General features: G+C 37.8%; 1 protein-coding gene across 1 annotated transcript; it reads right to left on the bottom strand.

The window, feature by feature from the left end:
• Positions 1-8,960: 8,960 nt before the first annotated feature.
• On the bottom strand, positions 8,961-14,968 carry LOC121266533 (probable serine/threonine-protein kinase PBL8). Its single transcript, XM_041170387.1, is given in 7 exon segments — positions 8,961-9,699; positions 10,600-10,723; positions 10,832-10,968; positions 13,685-13,717; positions 13,720-13,819; positions 13,926-14,287; positions 14,694-14,968. Coding segments are annotated over 7 exon segments (1,296 nt in total). The 5' UTR covers positions 14,746-14,968; the 3' UTR covers positions 8,961-9,211.
• Between the last annotated feature and the right edge of the window lie 1,523 nt (positions 14,969-16,491).

Here is a 16,491-nt window from a genome sequence, read left to right on the forward strand (position 1 = left end):
TCAAGTTGTTTGGAAACTGTGGGCTAACTATTACTCTTGAATTGAGCTTGTTTACCCAACAATTAGTATAAATTATTAACATTAATTTAAATATGCAATTGGCATAAATTCTTATGCTCTACACAGCTAATGGTACTACACATAATTCGTGTATACTACGAAACTATAGTTTAAACATTTAATGATGTGCACCTCCATATTCCAAAAAGAAAAGAAAAGATGTGTTATGTGCTTGTTCGCAGCCCGTACAATATGACGCAAACTCTTGTTTTAGCCAAAGATGTTCTTGAAAGTTTAGAAGATTAAGTTTTACTTATAAAGAATAGGCTTGAATATTGCTAGGGTTGGTCATTGTGTGTTGAACCCCACACATGATAACACCCACATAGAATTGAAATTTAACGTTTAATTGAACTAATGAATAGAATATGAGTATTTTATTTGAATTTACTTCCATTACCATCCAATAAGCTCAAGTACCAGGATTAGGGGTATCACGTGAAAATGCAATACATCTGCGTGGTAGATTCTACCACAGAAATACATCAACTACTCTATTATAGATAGTGTTGTAAAGATAAATAATGTTTTTTCAACTAAATTCTAGGCATGAATTCTTCTACTTGAGCCTACTATTCTATTATATAGATTGTTCTTAAGCTAACATATAAAATGATTGTGCAATTAGTCACAAGGCCACTTGCTTACTTTGTAGTAAATATATATATTCTATTTTTCTTTGGATGTACTATGATGATAAGAGTTTGTATATAATACTATAATATTGCCCGAATAAAGAGTATTGTAATTGGTTCCTTTATAGTGTTTTGTCCCTTATTTATTTCATTGCATTACAAATGAAAGCAAGGTATAAATACTCACGTTACTACTATTCTCACTACTGCCATTGATGATATTTTGGGGCTAGATGTTGCCGCTATAATGCTACATTATGTTGTCAATTTGAATTTTTTGCACTTAAGGAACTATTATTTGGTTGTTGCTACATTATGTTATTGCTATAATATTGCTACAATTTTGTTGTTGCTACTACAATCTCGTTAATTTTCACAACACCTCTAAACTCATCTTATTTCATCCCATCTAATCATTACAACTTTTTCAAATTTCTATACAAAATAAAATAAACAATTCAACTTTTCAAATCTCAAAACAAAAATAATATTAGAAAAATATATTCTAATAATATTTTATTCAACTTTTAACTTTAATCTCAACTCATCTCATCTCGTTGTAAAAACTAACTAGATACAATAGTTGGCTAGGATGTTAATGTTTTCATGTTGCTAAGACTATGTTCAAGTTGAGTCCAAACGAGTAGTGCTTGGTCAAATTTGATTGATTAGTAAACCATAAAACTCAAGCATGACTAAGATTTGAGTCGAGTTCTTTTGGGAGTCCATCTCTAGATTAGATGTGGTGTTCTCAATGGGTGAGCCACACATCAGCCTCCCATTGATTTCAATTTTAGATGCATCACACATGATTAGAGCATATATGAACCCCATTTCAAGCCTCGTCTACCATCCAAGAGCCGATATCTTGTACTCGCGTGCTCCTCTTTTTATTGCCCACTTGTAGTTTTCATCATCACCACAAGCAGCCATCACATCTTAACTTCCATGGCCATCAAATCTCAATTTCCGTCAAGTCCCAGTCTCCATGCCATTTTACAACTCTCTCTCTCTCTCTCAACGTTAAACGACCCTATACTCCCAAGTTTGATTTGAACCATATTTTGCAGTCTCAATCCTCATCTAACCTTACAGAGCTTTAACACTCTTCTTTGTGGCCAAATTTCTCAAATTATAAGATCAATTTGTAAAACCGAAAAACTCATCATATCATGTTAGTTTAGATAAGGTTTCTAAGAATGCTTACAACAAGTTCGATAATCCAAATGAGATTTTCCCTCTTAGGTTGTTGGAAAACATGGTGAGTTTTGGGTTGTTTAGTATTTTTGTTTTTCAAATTGTCTACTTTTTATTCTTGGGTGGTTTGGGTTTGTATTAATTTTGTACTTTTATTCTTTCAAATGATTGTAACCTTGTTTGATTTATGAGTTTTATTCTTTCGGATGATTGTAGCTTTGTGTTGAAGGTTGTAGATTTTTTTTTTTCAAATGAAACTGAATTTCATTGATAACAAAAGACATTACATCAAATCACTTCATACATTGGATTGAATACATGATGGAATTTCTTCCAATGTATACTTGTCTTCTTCAAGGTCAAGCCCAACTCTTGCCAATATATGAGTTGCCATATTAGCCTCTCTATTTGAATGAACAGACCATGATTTGAGAGCTGTTAATACTCCTTTGGCATTTGCAATTATTAGACCACCTAAACTCAAATTTGTTTCAGCCTTGTTTGCCATGGATACAAGTTGCATAACATTCCCTTCAAGTATAACCTTTGATAGCCCCATCTCTTTGCCAAAAAGTGCAGCTAACAAAAAACCATTGAAAGATTCATAGTTCATTGGTCTGGGAGCTTGTAATGTGCCAATCACCTACTCTTGAGAATTTGTAGCAATCACTCAATGCCAATCCTTCCCTCAGAAAATTTTGTAGTAGCATCCTAGTTTATTTTATAGACTCCATCATTTGGTTTTTGTCATATCCTTTGTACTTGGGGTTGTACAATTTTGTTTAGTGCTAAATTAACCTGGCAATTAGATTTGCTCTCCCATAGATTTCAATATCAATGAAATGGTTTTTTCTCATAAGCTCTCATTTCATAGCAGATGGGCTTGATTTTAAGTAGGAATTTCGTTTAGTCCCAACGGAAATATACCAAAACGATATACATAGAAGTTGGAGACTCAAAAACCTGCACTAATACTTGAGTCGCGAGCTAAGCCATGAATTTTCTTTGTAAAGCATACTCTACCGCTTCATACAAAGAATAATGAAGTACCAAAGTTTCAATCTTTTTTCATTGCACCGCACAAACTTAAAAACTAATTTTTCTTTACCAAACCAGAGCATTAAGTGAAGAAGAGAGAGTAATGGTTGTCATAAACATACTAGAATTGAGGAAGACAACACATCGTAGAGTAAAGTTTATATGAAATTTGGACTTCAATCATGTGAGATAAGCTAATCTATTTTAAAAAAACAACTTGAGGCCGACATCTCAGCCTCCCATTGGTTGGTGTAAAGTCTACCACATCCATTTTCCATGTATTTTATTTTTTTGGATGTTCGAACTTGACTTGACTAACACTAAGCCAAATGCTCTATTGAACTCAACTCATTTATCTATTTTTTAAAGATTCTTGAATTCAAAAATAAAATAGAAAATAAATAACATATTCACATTTACAATATACAATTACATACAAATTTGTTCTTAAAATCGCAATTATTTACAAATACAATTAAATAGCTACAAGACTATATAGCTACTTGGCTCTTATCGAACCATAATGAATTATGCTTGTATGATATTAGGGTATTTATAACATTATTACAATTATATTCATTAAAATAATGAACTATATTTATCCACATATTTATATCTTACATATAGTACATATGTGTTCATTTTAACATATACCATATATAGAGTGATTTGTATACATATATAATATGTTTTATATTAATATGTGTGTTAATATATGAGGAAGCTAACGACTTGAGCCAAATTTTGTATGGGTTTGTTTACGAACGTTAATAGAGTTGAGTGAGTTTTATTTGAATTTGTATGATTTAATAATTAAGTCTAGTTTTAAATGGTAAGCATGTGTATTGAGTACTCATATTTTATTTTATTTCCTATTTCCTATTGGTAATAAAATTTGAAGACAGGTAAGACTATATGAGATATCTTTCCTTTGTTCTTTTGGATTGTAGTTAGGGATACGAGCTTATAAGTAGAAGAAAGAATCCATCTTAAGGTTAGTGCTCTCCTTTGCCTTCCTTTCTTAACTGGTAGGTTGTTATAAGGTTTCCTAAGATTTATCTCGTTTGTTTTCACAACCATTCTCATCCCATCTCATCTAATTATTACAAATTTTTTAAATTTTCACACAAAATATAATAAACAATTCAACTTTTTCAAATCTCAAAACAAAAATAATATTCTAAGAATATTTTATTCAATTTTCAACTTTTATTTCAACTCATCTTATCTCATATGCGAAAACAAACTAGGCCTGATTTCTAATAGGTAAGGCAAGATAATACTAGATTGAATTATCTCTTCTTACAATACCCAACTAAGGTAAGTACGATGTTCTCATTCCTCCTTGTAACAAGAATTTGTAAAGATCAAGTATCCTTTGAGTTAAAGGTGAAGATGCAATCCGTGCAGCTGAACACAATCCAGAAAATTATGGTGATCCACCCACATCTGTTGGAAACAAAAATGGGCTAGACCATAAGAGAAATGGTCTTTCTTGAGCTCAATAAACATAGGAGCATGATCCAAAGTAGATTGTGGCAAGTAAGAACAAATAACATTAGGAAAAATCGAATGAAAAGAGACATATATCAAAACACGGTCCAACCGTGCCCAAGAACGAGCAAGGCCATATTGCCCATTGCACCAAGAAAAAGCACTCCTCTTCGATTCCATTTCAATCAAACACCCCTGTTGAATCCAATTATTAAAACCCTCCATAGCTCTAAGAGGTCGAGGCCTACCTCTTCGTCTCTCTAAATCATTTCAGATAATATTAAAATCACCAACAAAAATACACGGGTCTAAGCCCAGAGTCTGGATATTGAGATCATCCCACAATATGCGCCGTTCAACCATTGTACATTTTGCATAAATAATTTTAAGCAAAAACTTCTCAGCACCTTTGCCTACTTTGAGAGAAACATATTGCCCTCCCATTCGAACCAAACTCACCTCCAGAATACTATCCCAAAAGATCCAAATTTCCCCCCTCCCCTCACCCTCATTTGAAATGATTTTATCAAATTTCAAAACACGTGTCAATCTCCTAGCAACATCAAGATTTTGAAAAGGTTCCAAAAGAGCAACAATTTTCGGTCTTAACTTACCAAGCAACTTTTTTAATTTACCTTTTGAGGTCCCAACTCCCCTAATATTCTATACAAAAATGGGATCAATCATTTAGAAGTGTTAGAGAATCGAGCAAGAACCAGAGAAGAGCTTCTCATTTTAACAAACATCTTTTTCTTATATTTTCTTTTACCTTCATTGGTCTCAGATTCTGTCAAATCATCTTTATCCTATGGGAAAACTTCAGGATGTAAATCTGGCTTTGGTTTGAAAATAATGACATCCAAAATTGGCTGCTCCTCAACTGGTTCATCTTTCGGTTCCGCGGCATCCGATTCAGTCTCCTGGACTACAAACGGGACAATAGGTGTAGACTCCTTCTTAAAGGCCATCAACACTGATCCACAAACAACCATAGGGAGGTTGTCCCAACATTAATTAATCTTCCGTGACCGAATTCACAGCACTATCTCTAACTCGTGGTTCAGCATCATTCTCCCTAGTGACCTCAGTTTCAGGAACTATCGAAATCTCCCCAATAGCATCTACCTGCACCATAGACAAGATAGGCGCCGAAACAACTGCACTAGAAACTGTCACAGGAACCGCATCAAGTTCCCCATTCGCATCCGTCTCTTTCAGCCTTTTCTTCCATGCTTGAGCCTTCCTCAACTTCTCAATTTTATCAACCCGACAGGTCTGCAAATTATGGCCTTGCATTGGACACTTACTACAATAGGCAAAGAGAGTTTCATAAACAACTTCTTGTTTCCTACTTGAAGGCAAACCCGGTTCTCCAATCCAAAAATGAGATAGAGGTTCTTTTGTAGCATCAACCTAAACACACAACCTCACACCATCCGTTCTCGTGGCCCAACGCGTCAGATTATCCCGACGAATGAATGTACCAATAGGAGCCATACAAATACTCAAAAAAGCTTCACTATAAAAATTGGGAGGAAGTCCCGGAAGAGAAATCCATACCGGTACCCAAGAGGGCTCGTCATCCTTCGTGAATTCCAGCGTCCAACGAAATGCCCGATAGAAAATCTCATTGATCTCACAAACATCTCGCGACAAAGCTTTTGTGAAATTGACCTCATTTGTCATACGTACAAACACGTTCCTTGGCCTTCGCATAGAAGAGACAACCAGAGTGGACGAAAGACCCTAACGATTGTGTATGAACGCACAAACTGCATCCAAAGACAGGCATTGCTTTAGAAACTTGAGAATCACTGAATAACGGAAGGGCTCCGCTGACTTAATAATCTCTTCACGGGAAAACTAAAAATAAACTTCACCATCCAGTACCTTATGAGGTCTATGCTACAACACCATCTCAGGGATGGGCTGTGGGACAACAACCACCAGATCGGTAAAGGAAGGCCGACCGGTGCCACCATCTGCGGCTGCCATGCAGGTCCACACAAGAAGTAAACGGGAACCCTAAAACTCACATAGAGAGAAAAAGGGCAAAAACGTCATACAAATCAACATTGTTGCTTTATTGGGAAAGTTGCAGTTGATGCCATAACAACAAATCAAGGTGGTGCAAAAAGCTTTGGATGCAGCAGTAATGCATCACTTGCATGTTAAACAAAGTCGGAAGGGAGCTAGCTATCGTTATGGATAATGAGAGTAAGCCTCAACCACCCAGTACTCAGTAATTGGACCCATGGGTTGTAGCATCCCGATTGATAGTTCAAATGATGTCAGCTCTGCTTGGGATTTGCACAGATGCAAATGCACCCACTTGGACTCTTACGTTTGGCTTATTTCTTTCAATTTGCATGACAAGGTACTTATGAGAGAAAGATTGAAGAAGCCTTGCTCAGAAATTTAAAGTTACCAATAGTATTCATGATAGAATAAAGAAAAATGGTAACATTAACGACTTTAAGATGTTATGGATGCGGAATTGTCCATTGCTCTAACACAGATCCAACATAACTCTTCTGCAATATAGACCCAACAAAAATCCTAACAAAAGTGCTGGCCACCTAGGCAAGCACCCTAAATAAAACACAATGCTCCTTAGCTTGGTGAGTACACTAGATGAAGTATAATACTTTTCACCTCAAAGAGCACAACAAAGGAGCATGAAGCTCGCCACCCGCGGCTCATGGAGAGGAAAAGTGATTGCCCTCAAGGCAGACAGTTTGAAAAGAAAAAGTGCTCGCCACCCAAGCGAGCACCACTGGAGAAATAGTGATCGCCACCTCGGTGAGCATCATGGGAGGTAAAATGCTTGTCAACTTGGTGAGCACCGTGAAGGAGCATGAAACGTGTCTCCTCGATGAGCACCATTTGAGGCAAAGTGCTCACCCCCATGTAAGCACTATGGATAGAAAAAGTGTTAGCCATCCAAATGAGTACTAAGGGAGATAAAGTGCTTGCACACCAAGTGAGCATTATAGGAGCAAAAGTGCTTGTCACCTCAGTGAATACGATGGAAAGCGAAAGTGCTCGCCACCTCGACAAGCACCATGGGAGGCAAAAGCAAAAGTTCTCACCCTTGAGATGAGCACCTGCATGAAGCACAATGCTCCTTCCCTTAGCGAGCACCCTGGATGAAGCACAATGCTTCGTACCACGGGGAGCACAATGAATGAGCACTATGAAAAGTGCTTGTCCTCGAGACGAATATTATGAAAAGCAGAAGTGCTTTCCATCTAGGTGAGCACTGCAGGAGTAAGAGTACTTTCCACCTTGGGAACACTATGGGAGGCAAAATACTTATCACCTCAGCGAGCACAATGAAAGAGCATGAAACTCGCCACCTCAGTAAGTATCGTGGAAAGGAAAAGTACTCACCCCTCAGACGAGCACTATAGAGTGTAAAAGTGCTTGCCATCTCGGCGAGTACTATGAGAGATAAAGTGCTCGCTCTCCAGATAAGTACCATAAAGAGCAAAATTACTTTTCCCAGGACAAAAACCATGGAGAACAAAATTGCTCACCACGTAGGTGAGCACTGCAAGAATAAAAGTGCTCGCCACCTCGATGAACACCATGGGAGATGAAGCGCTCATCACTTCAATGAGCATCGTTAAGGAGTATGAAGCTTGCAATCTTGGCGAGCATCATGGATAGGGAAGCGTTGTGGACTAGCACCATAAAGATCACCATTTTGGCAAGTACCATGGAGAGCAAGATGCGCATTATGTAGAGTAAAAGTACTCTCACCCTAGACGAGCATCACGAGAACAAAAAGTGCTCGCCACCTTGGTAGGCAAAATGCTCTTTATCCCGAGAAAATGGTCCATCCCTGGATTGATCTAGATGTTTGGCAGCATCGTGGTCCATCCCTCAATTGATATGGATGCATGACAAAGCCACAATCCATCTTTGAGTAGATTTGGACCCATGACAAGGCGATGGGTCTATCCGTGGGTCTATAAAAACATACAACGCTATCGTTGCCGTGGGTCTCCGCACCATAGATCTAAGGTGCTACCGTTCGTTTGGTTTTGATTTTGTAGACCCACAGTAGCTTCTTGGTTCACTTGTTCTCATACCCATGACACCACCAGGGTTTGGTTTTGATGGTGCTTAGACTAATGCAATCTTGATCTTTTAGATGAAGATAAAATTTATGTCTGTTCTATGATTGATCGAGCTCTGAGATGGGAATTCAAAGTTGTAGTTGTGGAGATTTCTAGTTGGATTTCAATCGGCTGATTTGATTTGAATCAGGAGTAATTTTGTGTAATTTGGCCTAACCCGATAACTGTTAACAGGATTACTTCGATCAGACCAATATCTATAATAGACATTTCAGTCCAACATGGAATTTACAGGTGCATTTTGGGGTAAAAAACTACATGAATTCCTATGCCCTGGTCCCTAACTTTCTCTTTTCTCATAGATAGATAATAATGACCATAACCATAATTCCTAAAAGAAATAAATACTAATTATAATGACTAATATGACCATAACCGAGACTTTTTGGCATACACCACAAATTCTGCAATTATAATGTTCGTTCGCATGGTAAAATAGCTTCTCACATGGCAACACTCTGATTGGGAAGCAAATACGATCGGAGCATTGATATAAGCACCAAGCCGGAGAAAAAATAGTTGACCAAGGCTTGGGATGATTAGATACCATGATGTACGTGAGAGAAACAAAGGGCAAACATACGACTTCTGTCATTTTAATAGGCTGGGAGAAAAAGCACGCCAAACAAGTACATGGACAGGTCACCTAACCCTGCATGCTGCAGGGCCGCCAGGGGAACAATTTGGGTTGGGAGATCGACAACTGGAACCTGGACCGACATTCTTTGCAAACCTATGATGCATACGGTAATTTGAGATTCCACCCATTACAAAGGGACCACCAACAGTACTTGATGATGACGAGACTTCACTCATAGTGTCACTGCAACTTTGTAGAGGCTCCAAAGTTTCGACTACGTCACTCATCAAGGGCCTTGCTTTGGGATTCTGGCTCAAACAATAGTATGCCAAGCTGCAGGCTTTCTGTGCTGCCCTTACAGAGTACTGATTCTCCAATCTAGGGTCAATAACTTGCAGTAACTTTTTCTTGTCGTTCAGTTTCGGCCGGGCCCAATCTACCAAGTTTTGCTCCTTGCTTGGCCTTGTCTTATCAACGGACTTTCTTCCCGTCAAAAGCTCCAGAAGGACAACTCCGAAGCTGTAGACATCACTCCTGGCAGTCAGATGACCTGCTCATTTCATATAGACCTTATTCAGACAAAGCAATCATGCACAAAAATTGGTACTCCTGAGACATATAATACGTATGGTCTGGACATGCGCAGAAAAGGAAAAATAAGCATGAGATCTTGACACAGCCACAATAAAAATAATTGCTTTTATCATTCTCTGAATTAAAAAAAAAAAAAAAAAAAAGAAATGATTTGATGCAATTGAGCTAGCAAGACAAAGATAACAGGGTAAATGCAAACCATTGTCCTGAAGTTCCACATCTGCAAATCATTTGCCATTATAACAGTAGAAATGCAGTTTGTAAAGAAGTTTGGAGACATGATCTTTTTTAGATTTCATGCATGCCAGTGCCCCTCCCCCCAACTTCCACTCATTGTAAAAGCAATTACTTGTACCTTGTGGATGCCTCAACTAATTGGGATCTTGTCTAAGCAATAGGTATTCTTGTAACATCCGGAAAGTATTTTAAATTCATACTTGACCTCTGTCGAGGAATAACTTGAATATGCTTTCATAACAGGGAGCAGAAAACAAATTTGGTAAGTACATGGCAGAGTACCTTTCAGAAAATACTGATGGCATTGGCACCTACAACCCACTCCATCAACTAACTCATATCTTCTCTCTCTCTCTCTCTCTCTCTCTCTCTCTATAAGTAACTAATTCAGATATTGTCTGAGCAATATAAACTCTTGCAGCATCCATAGGGAAAGTATTTTTATTATACCTCCTTACCTTCATACTTAATTACCTGTCATAAAATAATTTGCAAATATGCTTTCATAACAGGGAGAAGAAGATAAATTTGGCAAGTATTTGGCACAGGACCTTTTAGAAAGTAATAATTGCAAGTTGGGTTCACAAACAGAGCATTTTTTGAGATATAGGGAACTAACCAGTCATCACGTATTCAGGGGCAGCATAACCATAGGTACCCATTACTCGAGTCGATACATGGGTCTCATCACCTTGTGGTCCAGCTTTAGCAAGCCCAAAATCAGAAAGCTTCGCTGTATAATCCTGCAGACATAGGCAACCAGAAGATGAATATAAATAGATCACCCCCCATCAAGAAATATAGTCTTAACAGATCACTTAGAAGGGAGGGTGGAAAGAAACACCACTTACAGAGTCCAATAATATGTTAGAAGTTTTGAAGTCTCTGTATATAACTGGCCTTTCAGCATTATGAAGAAAAGCCAGCCCTTTGGCAGCTCCAAGAGCAATCATCATTCTAGTGGCCCATGATAACGGAACAGCTGCCTCTGAAGGCCTCAGGAAAAGTCATATCAACTCGTGTTAGAAAACATTACCAAGAACTAAATAGGAAGTCGTATTAAATGATGTTAGAAAAGTACATGGCAAAGTTTGGTTAGCACCCTCTTGTCCATGCATTAATCATAAAAGACACAGTAAGTAGATAGCTCACAATTTCATACATCACAGTGGTATAAGATTTTTTAAGTAGAAATAAAGTGTGTGTTCAATGTCATATGAACCAAACCAGTCCAATCTGGTGCAGAAAATTTAACTAATTGCAAAAATATCATAAGATCTAACCACAGAATGCCAATGACAGTGTCACTGACAGATTATAACTAGTATACAAAAAAATCTTTTGATGCATTTTATCTGGTTTTTGCTAAAACCTTTCTTTAAATTCTCACCAGTTCCCTCCCATAAAAATTAGCATCACGATGTGGCTAAATCCTTTTACCTAAGAAAGGAAACTAGAAAAATCTAACACCATTGATAAGGGGTTTGGGATAGCTAACAAAGAAGCGTAATATGAAGCAAGCAAAACACAGAGATGACGATTCAGTTTGGCATTGCTCTTTACTAATATTGTGGGCCTTGTCTCAATTGCTAGAGATAAGGTTGAGTTACAGAGGTTGTACCACCCCCTTGGGTCATACACCTGCTCCCTACCTCTGTGAGCACAAAATGCTCATTTTGTGGAAACCCTGTCGTGGACTACGTGATAACAGCATAGGGAGTTCTTGACTCTGCTGCCAAATGTAGGAGCTTGAATGAGAGTCCCCAAAACATATTTGGACCATTTCAACCAAATGGACGAACTTTTCCCGACTTCTCAACATCTTAGAGAACTCAAATATCTGTCTCACACACATTAAATCAATCTTCCCTGAATGTCAAACAAGTTACATAGTCTCACTGGTTTGAGACTTAAAACAACTGTTTCTGGTTTATAATTGGATGTTACTCTAAAATTTAAAATCAGTTAGCCATTAATAAATTACAAGCCATGAATTGAGTGATGGTCTTATTCTCACTCAAGTGAGGTACCTTGGGACCTTTTCTAAGGTCAAGCCCCCAAAAATTTAACAAGAGCAATCTCCTGTTTTATTATTCTTTTCACTTGTTTTATCATGCTTTATCTTGTCTTACTCATTGTAGCCTAAACTGATCGACTCAATTGAAATTAAAAAGGCCATAACCACCACTCGCTTTGCAAGAACTGGTTATGGATTGAGAGTTGTTTAAAAAAAAAAATGAAATAATAATAATTATCATAATAATGATGAATACTACTGATACTAATACTAACAAAACTATCAAAAAATTTGTTTACTGATTGTATCCTGAAATTGAACTTAAAACTCATTTTCTTCCTTCAAAAAAGAATATGAGGTCATCCCTTTGAAAACGAGCATTAGACCTCTCGAAGCATCATTCTCACACACATTTCCTCAAATACACTTTTATTTTTATTTTTATAAGTAACACATTTCGTCAAATACATGCCATTCTCTTTCTATGGACACTTGTCATACTACCACATTTCCCACTAAAGTTACCTCTTGTTTGTTGCACATGCTCTAATGATACACAAACAAGGATAACATGACATCGTTTCATTTGCAATGCAATCCTCCCCAACTATCACAAATAGTTTAATGGAGCAAAAAGAAAGAGAACCAAACTCTATGCTCGTTCAACACTTCAATACTTCAGAGGTAGCACAATATTTTGAGATTTTTTCTGATGACAAGGATCACATATCTTTTACCCAGTTAAACCCTAGAGGCAAACCCGTGTAATGTGCCCATATCACACGGATTAGATAGATCATCGGCTTTTCACCAATGGGATGTAGCCCCTAGAAATTGTTTGCATCAAAAGTTCAAACCTTAGACCTGAGAGGAGCATAAACTCAAAACCAAGATCCTTACCACTTGAGCCAACCCTTAGAGTTCATAATAGTTTGGGATCTTAAACACTTTTTTTTTTTTTTTATAAGTAAGAAACTTTATTGAATAGATTGAAACTAGGCAATGCCCAAGTACACATGAAGTATACAAAGTGAGACACCTAGTTACAATCTAACGCTCTGGAAAGAAGAAAGAAACTCATGAACATTCCCACCCTTCAACACTTAGAGAACGGGTATTGTGAGAAATCATTAAGACCTCCAATAGAAGGAACCAGATATAAATGAATTAGTCTTCTTTGCCCTAGTTGTTACATTACTCTGCTCTTGTTCTTAGTTCTCAAATATTTTATCTTGCTCCTATAATGCAGCAGCACACCTTCCAAGAAAAGGCATTCGTAAGGTCAGTGCTTAGCAGCATGCGACATTGTGGCTATATTGACATTTTAATAAAAAAAAGTAGCTAGCATATCTCATATGTTGCATTTACAACTTCTTACTTGGTATAGAAGACAACGAAAGAATTTCCGCAAAATAAGTGGAAATCTTAGAGCTGTAAAATATCTGTGCCATAGAAAAGGATAACTGAGATTTCAAGAGGCTACAGAAATAATTATGGTCACGGAACATGTTTTCATGGTCGCAAGGATGCTGCTTTGATCAGGTCAGCCATCAATTTTCTTTTGATAAGTCAAAAAAATAAGGATTTACTGCCTATTGGAAATGTATTATATAAAAAAATAGAAATCTGCAGAACATATAAAAGAGAAAACATGATATTAATACTAATAAGACAACATGGTGCGTACTTCGAAAGAGGTGATTCTCAAGGCTGCCCGGAACATGAACTCGTAAACGAGTAACCTGTGGTCATCCTCGCAACAATATCCAATCAATTTAACCAGATTCGGATGCCTTAGCTGGCCAAGAAAGTTAACTTCGGTCTGCGCGTAATTATGACATACAGAAGACATAAAAAGGTGAAGAAAAAGAGATAAAGAGAAAAAGGACTGCATAGTACAGTAGGATAGAAGGGGAGAGAGAGATTACAAGCCACTCTCGGTGTCCCTGTAGGCCCTCCTTGTTGAGAACCTTAACGGCAACAGGGAGGGATTTGAGTCCAACCCTGAGATTCTCGTCGATGTAACCTTTGTAGACGGTGCCGAAACCACCTTCCCCGAGAATATAATCGGATCGGAAGCTCTTCGTGATAGTCTCGAGCTCGTATAATGTGAAGGCAATGACGTGGGTATAGAGGACAGCATTTTTTCCAGAGTCCTCAAAGTTGCGAGGGGTTGAAGGATCGCTCAGATCTGAGACGGACCGATTGTGCTTCTTGTCCTTGTCCTTGTCGGTTGGAGTCGGAGTGGGGGTGTTAGAATTTTTAGCTAACATGTGGAGCTGTTGAACTGCTAACAAAATGGGGAGAAAAAGAGAGATTTACAAACCCTTAAATTACATTTTAGCTTATAATAAAATTTTAGTTCACATGAACCCTTTGAATTGGAAAAGTTTTTAAAGGAGTTGCGAGTATTGACAGAAGACGAGCCGAAGGAACTACATAGGGATGCTAACCATGCAGAAATAGAGTTGGAGAGAGAGACAAGGAGAGGACATTTGAGATACATACATGTACAGATAGATACTAAAGGAAATTCAAAGGAGAAATATTATTACGAGAGCTGAGCACGCGAATTAATAAAAAGATAGAGTAAGAGAAACAAAGCCCTAGATCTGAACTCAGGTGGTGGGAGAAATTGCGGGGAAAAGCAATAATTAAAAAGAACAAATAGGAAGAAGAAGAAGAAGAAAACAAACCTTGAGCATGGGAAACAACAGCAGATTCCTCTCTAGTGCCGCAGTTGCCCATGGTGGCTGGTCGTAATTTGTGATGTGATTGTGATGTAGCTGCAGAGTTTTACCACGATGGATGCTAAAACTAAATGCAGTGGCAGCGGGAGTGGCACTAAGACTAGAGCAGCGGACACTGTTGTTGTCGTCGTTGATATTGATTGTACAAGTAGCGGTCGAAGTCGGAGTATAAGGATGGCCCAGACCCAGAGTTTCATCCTTCAGTGCCCTTTCCTATCTTATTTTTCCCAGGCAAATGCCATATCTATAATCATCTCTCTCTTAGGCCGAAATTTTCTGTACCGGAACAGTAACCGATATGGATGATCATAAAACTCGGTTGCGCTTTATGTTTCGGAATGTTTCGGCTCAATATTTGGGGGTGTACCGGCCGGTTTTCGGTCATTTAATTGAATGACAAACTTGTAAATCTTCGTGAAGGGCAAGACAGGGTGGTAATTATATCCCTCCCATACATATCAGTGATATCACCCGAACCCTTCTTCCTTTCTGCGAAACATCTCTCCGCTGCAGTCACACGGCAGCATCCTTCGGCAGTTCGGCGACTTCGGCTTCCAAACTTCCATTTCCAGCAACCTCGATTCTAACAAGGCCCAGCTTCCAGCAACCTCCAGGCACTCAAGGTAACCTCTCCCTCTCTGTTTATACATGACGGCGTTCCAGGCGTCCACAACTCCACGGTAAGCTCCCTCTCTCTCTCTCTCTCTCTCTCTCTCTCTCCCACACCATCTTGCTCATCGTATGGGTTTGTTCTATATGTAGAACTGGCCTCTTCAGTGTCGAATCAACCTGGTCTTTCATTTAGAAACTGCTCCCAAAAGACATCATTTACTCTAACGGGAGTCACTACATGCCCGTGATTGTTATTTGGTACACTTGAGAGGAAGATAAAGTTGTCTTCCGCCAGATTTTTGCTCGTAGGAATAAATATAGTATCAGGTTCTTTATTATTGGTAGTAAACTTTGAATCTGGGGATTTGTTTGCTCAGTTTATAATACAGAACTGAACTTACTAACGCTTGAATGCCCGAGACCTTTGCAAATTTGATCTAATTCCCTTTATTATTCGTGACTGGTATCAAATTGTATTCCTCACGGCCAAAAGGATATAACTTTCTTTCTTAAATGCAGGATAAAGCTAAAGTCAATTGCAGTTCTTAAGAATTATGTGATCTTTCTTTTTTCAATTAGATGGTAATGTATTGTCGATTCATAGGCAGTGCACTTAATAAATATGAGATACATATATATGTGTGTGTATATTTATATCTATATATCTAGAGTCCTGAAATGGTACACCACCGTGCACCAGTATCGGAATATTTCTTTCCAGTTCCTAAACAGGAAGGGTCACCAAAATGGATGTCAAAAATTTGGCCAGGACTCTTTTTCTTTGTTTTATTTTGCAGATTTTCCAATATATACCCATAATGTGTATATTAATATATTTTCTTTCACAGATTTATATATATTTTTCTTTCTTCATGTTGTATATTATATACTTCCAGTTGAAGGTGTGTGTGTATGTGTATTTAAGTAAAAGATTAGGGTTCAGTATTAAAATAGTTCTTGTAGTTTTTGGATAGTTTAATCCACCTTGCTTTCAACTTTGATTAAATTAGTCATCTTGTCAGGACATTGTTGTTAATCTGTTAAAATACCACACCAACAGAAATGAATGAGTGTCGAGTGTCATTAAAAAAAAAGTTTCATGTTCTCTTGTATACATTCGGTGTACTTGGTT

Source organism: Juglans microcarpa x Juglans regia, chromosome 5D, assembly GCF_004785595.1.
Source record: "Juglans microcarpa x Juglans regia isolate MS1-56 chromosome 5D, Jm3101_v1.0, whole genome shotgun sequence".
In the NCBI taxonomy this organism is placed as follows: domain Eukaryota; kingdom Viridiplantae; phylum Streptophyta; class Magnoliopsida; order Fagales; family Juglandaceae; genus Juglans; species Juglans microcarpa x Juglans regia.